At 38.3% G+C, this 10,354-nt stretch overlaps 1 protein-coding gene across 2 annotated transcripts in view; it reads left to right on the top strand.

Moving 5' to 3' along the window:
• The window catches only part of TIMMDC1 (translocase of inner mitochondrial membrane domain containing 1), a 28,273-nt gene extending 18,547 nt beyond the window's left edge, over nt 1–9,726 (top strand). The window contains exons 6-7 of one of the 2 annotated variants that reach the window (XM_011987187.1): nt 2,477–2,587; nt 9,242–9,726. In XM_011987187.1, coding sequence (XP_011842577.1) covers nt 2,477–2,587; nt 9,242–9,392 — 262 coding nt within the window. In that variant the 3' untranslated portion in view covers nt 9,393–9,726. Of the gene's footprint in view, nt 1–2,476; nt 2,599–9,241 lie in introns of both variants that reach the window. The other variant, XM_011987188.1, reaches the window with a different exon arrangement.
• Nucleotides 9,727–10,354: the final 628 nt, after the last annotated feature.

Below are 10,354 nucleotides of genomic sequence, written 5' to 3'. Positions count from 1 at the left end.
TGAGCATGTATTGCATGTGAAACAACACCCTTGTAGTTCTATAGATTATAAGTTTGGCTGGGTTTCACTGCTCAAGATTTTACAAGGCCAAAGTCAAGCTCTTGGCCGAGCTGGGCTCTTTCCTGGAGGCTCTGGGGAAAAATCAGTTTCCAAGCTCATTCAGATTGTTGACAATTTAGTTCCTTGTTGCCAGGCACAGTGGCTCACACCTGTAATCCCAGCATTTTGGGAGGCCGAGTTGGGCAGATCACTTGAGGTCAGGAGTTTGAGACCAGCCTGGCCAACAGGGTGAAACACTGTCCTTACTAAAAATAGAAAAATTAGCCAGGCACGGTGGCAGGTGCCTGTAATCCCAGATACTCAGGAGGCTGAGGCAGGAGAATTGCTTGAACCCCATATACCCTTCACCTAGGCAGAGGCAGAGGTTGCAGTGAGCCAGTATTGCACCATTGCACTCCAGCCTGGGCGACAGAGTAAGACTCAGTCTCAAAAAAAAAAAAAAAAAGAGAGAGGAAAAGCAAAAAAAGAATTTAGTTTCTTGTGCCTGGAGGTCGTCTGAGGTCCATGTTTCCTTGTTGGCTGTGAGCCAGACTATTCTCTGTTCCTGGAGGCCACCACCCACATATCTTCTCCCAGGGCCCCTTTGTGTTTAAACCAGCTATAGCACATTGACTCCTTCTCATACTTCGAATCTTCAACTTCTACTCTGCCACCAGCCAGGGAAAACTCTGCTTTTAAGTGTTCACTCAGATATCTATCTCCTTTTTCATTACCTCAGATTCAACTAATTAGTAACCTTAATTACATTTCTCACATAAATTTTGCCATGTATGATAATATAATCATGGGCGTAATATATTCACAGTTGAGTGATTAGGCAGGATATTTGGGGGGACCACTTTAGAATTCTGCCTACCACATTTGGTTAAGGTGTTATCTGTTCAGTGCCTCCATTGCAAAGATATCTTTTTCCCAATGTGATTAATTAGTAATCTGGAGGGTGACACTGAATATCCTGCTCTCCAACTATCTTTTCATCATGTGTTTTTAATGATCCATTGACGACCCATGCTGTAATCGGTTTGTTACTAGAAAGGTGGTTGTAAATGTTGATAAGCTAATTCTGTCAGTTCTTCTGTTTTTATTAGTTGGTATTTGACTAGAAGAGTGCTACCTTCCTCCTGCACCTGTTCACCCCTTTTTCTACCTCCTTTAAAGGAGAAGATAATGCTATAGATTTAATGATTTTTTAAAAATTTAAATTAAATAAAATCAGCATGTCATAATCTACTACTGCCATTACTTTTGTTGTAGTGTTAATATACCAGTTTGGTTTGAAGGGAAGACTTGTAGAAGTTAGCAACAAAAATATTTTATATTGTGGTAATAAACACATAGCATAACATTCACCATCTTAATCATACTTTAAGTGTATAGTTCAAAAATGCTAAGTATATTCACATTGCGTGTGAGATCTCCAGAACTTTTTTCTCTTGCGAAATGAAACTATATCCGTTAAAAACTAATATTCCCTCCTCATACCTTCCAGCCCTCAGCAAACATATTTCTACTTTCTGTTTCTATGATTTTGACTACTTTATATACTTCATATGAGTAGAATCATACAGTATTTTCCTTTTGTGACTAGCTTATTTTACTTAGCATAATAATGTCCTTGAGGTTTATCTATGTTGTAGCCTGTGACGGATTGCCCTCTTTTTTAAGGCTGCATAATACTCCATTGTATGTGTATGTCACATTTTCTTTAGCCATCTGTCAGTGAACATTTATGTTGCCAAGTAAAAGTAGTTTTTAGTATGAGGTTACTTAAATTGTAGCTGGAGGAAATTTAAGGTATGTGAAGGTCAAATACTTCTAGTTTGAGAACACAAGAACCAAATTCTCTTCATCACTATAGCAATTATTATCTAAATCAGTTTCTCAGTGGGTTGCTATTGGCATTGTTGGTGAGACAGTTATGCCAGACTCTTGAACTTTAGGATATTTTGGTGATCCCACCCTCAAAAGCCAGTAGCATCCCTTCCTCAACCAAAAATGCCTTCCACATTTCCTGTCTCCTAGAGGAGCTGGTGCCATTCTGAACTAGAAATTTCATTTCTGAGAATTCTTTGGTGTGGGACTACTTACTAGATCCTGTCGTAATTATATACTTTTTTCTCTTCGTTTTGATTTATTTCTCATTCCTCATAAAAACAACCAGTTTCTAGAGTTGTTTTATTATATATCAGTTAACTTTAGGAGGTTGTAGTGATTGTTTTTCTCTGTTGTTCAGACCAGAGAAGAGATTACCTCAATGTTTTTCTTTATTTGACAAGGACACTTTAATTCTCAAATGTTCCTATACCTAATAGTGAACAAGTGGCTCTGGTGTTGCTCACACCTTAGCAGAGAATCTCACATGTTGCAAGGTCTAATGATTCTTTTTTCCTAAGCTTTCCCTCTCCTTTCTTCTCAGTACTCCTGTAGGAGGCCTGCTGATGGCATTTCAGAAGTACTCTGGTGAGACTATTCAGGAGAGAAAACAGAAGAATCGAAAGGCGCTTCATGAGCTAAAACTGGAAGAGTGGTAAGGAACATGTTAAGCCCAGGGAATCTTGGCTGTCTTGCCCCAGGCCTTATATAGTGGTGCTCTGTTAAACTTGTGTACTCTAAACTGCCACTCAGTTCAAAGAAGAGTTTATTTTTACTGAGTCCTTCAACTCATTCTGTACATTGTCTTTTAATCTATTTAAGGAGAATGGAAAAATGAAAGACATTAATTTTAGTTTTAATTTAACAAAGGTCTTTCTTTGCATTTTTTTTTTTAAGTTAAAATGTTGTAAATCTTACTTGCTTGCATATTTTTTATTTTCCTGTGTTCTTGACTGCATAGGAAATTACCTAAAGGGAATATTCACCAAGGAGTGAGCTTTACCTGGCTTACTTAAAAAGTAACATCCTTAGCCAGGCAGGGTGGCTCAAGCCTGTAATCCCAGCACTTTGGGAGGCCAAGACAGTTGGATCACCTGAGGTCAGGAGTTCGAGACCAGCCTGGCCAACATGGCGAAACACCATCTCTACTAAAAATACAAAAATTAGCTGAGCATGGTGGCACGTGCCTGTAGTCCCAGCTCCTCAAGGAGGCTGAGGCAGGAGAATCACTTGAACCCAGGAGGTGGAGGTTTCAGTGAGCCATGATTACGCTCCAGCCTGGGCCACAGATCAAGACTCCATCTCAAAACAGGAGAAGAAGTGACATCTTTTTTTTTTGCACAAATATGTATGTAAGACACAGCATGTTAAGTCTCCACAAAGATTCTATTTCTTGCTGTAGACACAGAGGAATTAGGTGGACAGCGGTTGTTCATGCACTGAATGCCACTGAGGAGCATGAAAACTTTTACCTATTGCATCTAATCATTTCCTGGGATGCAATTTGTGGGGTAGGGCAATCAGACTGATAGCTGACTTTGCACAGATTCAATATGTAAGATGAATATAACAGGCTGCTATCTAGTGCTCCTGAGTACAAATGATTCTCACTAGTTCAGCTTCCTGGGTACCTAAGATAGCATTGGCTGCTGCTGCTGTTGCTGTTTTGGTATTATAATTGGATAGATAAGAAATCATTTTTTTCCAATGTTTTCATTTGAAACCTCCATTTCTGCTAACCACACACACACATACATGGAAATTCTTAAGAGCTGTAGTCCATTATCCAAAGACTTATGTGCTATATGAGAAAAAAAGCATTGAGGTTGCATTGAGCCGAGATCACACCACTGCACTCCAGTCTGGGCCACAGAGCAAGACTTCATCTCAAAAAAAAAATAAAAATTTAAAAAATAAATGAAAAATTAAAAACTACAGAAGTTTGTCAGTGATTTAGGGATCAGTGATTTTGAGATGGAAAAGCTTAAGAATGGCTGGCTAAGGCCATTCTAAGGTCATTCACCTGGAGTCTTCCACCACTGGCAACGCTGCCAATTCTAGTGGTTGAGCTGTCATGTGCACTGCCTGAAGACTGGCCCATCCAGGGCCTGCTTCCACCATTTACCTCCCCCCATCCGGTTAACAGCAGATTTGCCAGCAGAAAACTTACAGGTCAGGAGAGAATGGGATGACACATTCAGAATGCTGAAAGGAAAAAACAAACAAAAAAACCCCAAAAAACTCCTGCAAAGAGTATTATACCTAGCAAAGCTGTTCTTCCAAAATGAAGGAGAAATAGTCTTCCCAAGACAGGCAAACACTAAGGGAATTCATCACTACTGGACTGCCTTATAAGAAATGCTTAAAGAACTCCTGTATGTGAATGCAAAAGTATGGTAACTACCATTATGGAAACACATGAAAGAATAAACCTCACTAGTAGAGCAGATAGATACACAAATAAGAACGAGAAAGGAATCAAACCTTACAATTACAAAAATCCACCAACTATGGAAGTAAATAAGAGGGGAAGAAAGGAACAAAGATTATACAGAACAACCAGGAAACAATTAACAAAATGACAGGAGTAAATCCATACCCACAATAACAACGTGGAATATAAACACTTTAAATTCCCCAATTAAAGATTTAGACTGGCTGAATGAATAAAAAAGAATTTAAAGACTCAACTATATATACTGACTACAAGAAACTCACTTCACCTGTAAAGGTACAGATAGGCTGAAAGTAAAGGGATAGTAAAAGATGTTCATGCAAATGGAAACCATAAATGAGCAGGAATAGCTATACTTAGGCCAGATAAAATAGGCTTTAAATAAAAAAACTACAAAAAGAGACAAGGTCATTATATAATGATAAAGAGATTAATTCAGCAAGAGGAAATAACTGTAAATATATATACATCCAACACGAGAGCATCCATTTATATATAAACAAATAATATTAGAGCTAAAGGGAGAGATAAACCCTAATGTAATAGCTGGGGACTTCAACACCGCACTCCCAGCACTGGACAGATCATGTAGACAGAAAATCAACAAAGAAACATCAGACTTAAACTGTACTATAGATCAAGTGGATCTAGCAGACATTTACAGAACATCACATCCAAGAGCTGCAAAATACACCTTTTTCTTATCTTGGAATGTTCTTCAGGATAAACCATATGTTAAGCTACAAAACAAGTCTCAACAATTTTTTAAAGCTCAAAATAACATCAAGTATTTTTTCAGACCATAGCAGGATAAAACTAGAAATCAGTAACAGGAAGGACTTTGGAAACAGTGCAGATACACAGAAATTAAATAATATGCTCCAGAACAATGAATAGGTCAGTGAAAAAAGAAGGAAATTAAAAAATTTCTTGAAACAAATGAAGGTAGAAACACATCATACCAAAACCTATGGGATACAACAAAAGTATCACTAACAGGTACGTTTACAGCAATAAATGCCTCCATCAAAAAGTAGAAATGTTTCAGATAAACAACCTAACACTGCACCTGAGGGAACTCGAAAAGCAAGAACAAACCAAACCCAAAATCAGTAGAAGAAAATAAATAAAAATATCAGAGCAGAGCTGAGTGAAATAGAGACTTAAAAACACACACACACACAAAAGAACTAAATGAAAAGTTGGTTTCTTGAAAACAAACAAAATCAAGAAACTACTAGTTAGACTAAGAAAAAAAGACCCAATTAAGTTAAAAAACAAAAAAGGAGACATTACAACTGATACCACAGACATACTCGTATCATTAGAGATTATTATGAAACAACTATGTGGCAAGAAATTGGAAAAGCTACATGAAATGGATATGTTCCTGAAACCCTATAATCTATTGAGATTGAGCCAAGAAGTAACAGAAAACCTGAACAGACCAATAACAAGTAACAAGATTGAACTGGTAATAAAAAGTCTCCCAACAAAGAAAAGTCCAGGACCACATGGCTTCGTTGCTAAATTCTGCCAAACAGTTAAAGAAGAATTAAGACCAATTCTCAAACTATTCCAAAATATTGAAGATGAGAGAATTCTTCCAAACTCAGTCTACAAGGCCAGCATTACCCTTATACAACAAAAACCAGACAAGGGCACGTTAAAAAACAACACCACCACCACCACCACCTACAGGCCAATGTATTCTACAAAACAATCCTTAACAAAATACTAGCAAACCAAATCCAAGGGTACATCAAAAAGATTATACATCATGAACAAGTGGGATTTATCCTAGGGATGCAAGGATGGTGCAACATACACAAATCAATAAATGTGGTACATCATATAAACAGAAGGAAGAACAAAAACCATATGATCATCTCAATAAATGCAGAAAAAATATTTGGTAAAATTCAACACCCCTTCATGATAACACCTCCCAAAAAGTTAGGGGTAGAAGGACTATTTCTCAGTACAATAAAGGCCATATATGCCAGACTCACAGCTAATATCATACTGAACAGGGAAAAATGAAAAGCTTTTCCCTCAAAGAACTGGAATGAAATAGGAATGCCCACTCTTACCAGTCTTATTCAACATAGTATTGGAAATCCTAGCCAGAGCAGTTAGGCAAGAAAAAGAAATAAAAGGCATTGGAGGCCAGGCACCATTGCTCACACTTGTAATCCCAGTGCTTAGGAGGCTGAGGCAGGTGGATCACTTGAGGTCAGGAAGCCTGGCCAACATAGTGAAACCCCGTGTCTACTAAAAATACAAAAATTAGCTGGGTGTGGTGGTGCACACCTGTAATCCCAACTACTTGGGAGGCTGAGGCAGGAGGATTGTTTGAGCCTGGAAGGTGGAGGTTGCAGTGAGCCAAGATGGCGCCACTGCACTCCAGCCTGAGTGACAGAATGAGACAAAAGAAAATTAGCCGGTCACAGTAGTGCATGCCTATAGCCCCAGTTACTTGGGAGACTAAGGCCAGTGGATCCCTTGAGCCCAGGAATTCAAGGCAGCAGTGAGCCATGATCGTGTTACTGCACTCCAGCCTGGGCAACAAAGTAAGTCCCTGTCTCTTCAAAAAAAAAAAAAAGAGTGGGGCAGGGGGTTGGGGGGAAACTTGTGTTTCTCAAAAAATACATACAAGTGGCTAAAAAATATATGAGGAAGTATTCAACATAACTAATCAGGGAAATGCAAATCAAAACCACAGTGCAATGTGGTTTGGGGACAGTTTGGGGAATTGGGGTGATATTTACCCCAATTAGAATGTATGTTATCAAAAAGACAATAAATTTTGGCAAGGATGCAGAAAGAAAAGGGAACTCATGTACTTTTGGTAGGAATGCAAATTAGTACAGCCATTATAGAAACGGTATGGAAGTTCCTCAGCGAACTGAAAATAGAGCTACTGTATGATCCAGCAATCTTCCCTACTGGGTATTTATCCAAGGGAAAGAAACCAGCATATCAAAGAGTTATCTGCACCCCCATGCGTATTGCAGCACTATTCATAATAGCCAATCAATGTCATTGTCCAACAGATGAATGGATAAAGAAAATGTGGTATATATACACCATAGAATACTATTCAGCCATAATAAAGAATGAAATTCTGTCATTTGTGGGAACGTGGATGAGCCTGTAGGACATTGTTGTGTAAAATAAGTCATACACTTACAAATACTGCATGTTCTGTTGCTCATGTGGGAGCTAAAAAAATGGGCTCACAGAAGTAAAGAGTAGAATTATGGTTACCGGAGGCTGAGGGGACAGGGAGAAGCATAAGAAGAGGAGATTTAAGGGATTGATTAATAAATACAAAATTATAACTGGATTGGAGGGATAAGTTCTAGGGTTCTGTGGCACTGTAGGATGACTGTAGTTAATAATAATTTATTGTGTATTTTCAAGTAGCTAGAAGAGAGGATGTTTGAATGGTCCCAACAGTATGAAATGATAAATGTTTGAGGTGGTGCATATGCTAATTACCCTGATTTGAGGTGATGCATATGCTAATTACCCCAATTTGATCATTACACATTGTATATGAAAATATCACTTTGTACTTCATAACTGTGTACAATTATTAGTTTCAATTGTAAGAAGGATAGATAAAAACAACTTGAATCATAGTAATGAAAGAATACTTTGGCAGAATGAAAGTGTCAAAATTGTATAGCATATACACCTATGTGTGTTTATGTGTGTGTGTGATATTTCTAAGGACGGTTAATTCAATAAACGTTTAAGTGTCTTGTATGTGCCTACTTCTTCGCTTGAAAATAATACAGGAAAATCAAATTGAGAGTCAAGAAAATTGCCTCAATGAGCAGAAAATGTAGAAAACTGACTATAGAGATATAGAAGAACAAATGACCAAATCTGTTTGTGAAGAGTTGAGAAGAAGCTTTAACCCTGATAATCACTTAAGGAAGATACTAATGCTTGATTTAGAAACAGAACTGATCTATTATTTGGAAATTAGATTTTAACTCTTCATAAATGTAAATCTATAGTGTTGTTCTATCTGACTTTTCTCTACCTAGGATTACCTTTTTTTTTTTTCTTTTGAGATGGAGTCTCTCTCTGTCACCCAGGCTGGAGTGCAGTGGTGCTATCTTGACTCACTACAAGCTCCGCCTCCCAGGTTCATGCCATTCTCCTGCCTCAGCCTCCTGAGTAGCTGGGACTACAGGTGTCCGCCACCACGCCCGGCTAATTTTTTCTATTTTTAATATAGACAGGGTTTCACCATGTTAGCCAGGATGGTCTCGATCTCCTGACCTTGTGATCCGCCCGCCTCAGCCTCCCAAAGTGCTGGGGAGGCATGAGCCTTTATGCCCGCTGATTACCATTGTTACAGCCTTTGTCTAGTTCCTACAAGGTCTGGTCACAGAGTTTAAGAGTGGCAAGGTACTCACATTCCCCCAGCCCTGGGAGCAAGAGGAGAGCAAGACTTCAAGCCTTCACACCTTAGCACAAAGTGTGTTGGTTCCCACACATCACTCCTGTGAGAACTCTAGGACCCAGCATACTAGGAGTATCTTACGGATCAGAACTGTCACCACAACGGTATCCATTATGGTAATGTGAAAATCGTAATTGGCTTTCTTCTCTCCTAACCTATTAGAATATAGAATATAGTCTCCTCATAGAATATAGTTTTACAAAGGAGAGAAGAGAGTTACTGCATTTGAAGTGCAGGCAGCAGTGTTCACTTCTAAGTTGCTGTACCAAAGCAGGGAGGAAAAGACAAATGCTATCCTTTTTGTTTTAAATCTGTAAGAACTAAAGAAATGGAGCAGTATTTGATTTATCCTTTTTTTTTTTTTATTACAGGAAAGCCAGACTACAAGTTACTGAGGACCTCCCTGAGAAAATTGAAAGTAGTTTACAGAAAAATGAACCTGAGAATGATGCTACGAAAATTGAAGCACTGCTAAACCTTCCTAGAAACCCTTCAGTAATAGATAAACAAGACAAGGACTGAAAGTGCTCTGAACTTGAAACTCACTGGAGAGTTGAAGGGAGCTATGCTGCCATGTCCGTTGAATGCCAACAGACAGGCCACTCTTTGGTCAGCCTGCTGACAAACGTAAGTGCTGGTACCTGTGGTGGCAGTGGCTTGCTCTTGTCTTTTTCTTTTATTTTCTTTTTAAGAATGGGGCTGTTGTACACTCTCTTTACTTATCCTTAAATTTAAATACATATTTATGTTTGTATTAATCTGTCAGTATATACATAACATGAATATATCCACTCACCTAGATTTTAAGCAGTAAATAAAACATTTCCCAAAAGATTAAAGTTGAATTTTACAATTCATATATTCATGTGGTCCTTTGAAAGGGTATTCTAGAAATCACTGGAAGGAGGAGAGGAAAGAACCAGGTAGGCAAATGGTCTGTGAAACCCTTGGGTCCTGGAAGCAGTGTGAGTGTAAACGTGTAGTAGTGTTTGGTTTAATCTTAATAAAGGTGATTTATTTCGCACTTGAAATAAATACAAATTCAACAAAAAGTAGATCAGTGTTATTAAAGAAACTGTTCAACTTTGTTTCTTCCCTTAGTATTGCTGACAAAGTATTGCTGTAGAATACAGGAATTACTTAGAATAGGAACATAGTCATCACAACTGTTACTAAATGGAAAAGAAAAGAATTTCTGAATTAATTATTCCTGTCAATACAGGAAACACTGCTAGTATCTTATGTTGGTATTAGACCTCTCTGCCTGCATTGAGAATGTAGTTTTACATAGTAGCAAGGTTTGTGAAGCAGCATAGTGAGGTAGCTAAAGCCATGGGCTGCCTCTAAAGGCTTTGAATCCCAGCCATGTGGCTTAGCCATGAGATGTGCATTTGAGAAATGTTGTCGTCTTTTGCTGTCCAACTCTAAATTTTCAGATGATAATGTGATTATCCCAGCTTAAGTTGCATCCTGAAGGGGTGGCC

Source organism: Mandrillus leucophaeus, unplaced genomic scaffold, assembly GCF_000951045.1.
Source record: "Mandrillus leucophaeus isolate KB7577 unplaced genomic scaffold, Mleu.le_1.0 Scaffold302, whole genome shotgun sequence".
In the NCBI taxonomy this organism is placed as follows: Eukaryota; Metazoa; Chordata; class Mammalia; order Primates; family Cercopithecidae; genus Mandrillus; species Mandrillus leucophaeus.
This window is presented reverse-complemented; position numbering and strand designations above follow the sequence as displayed.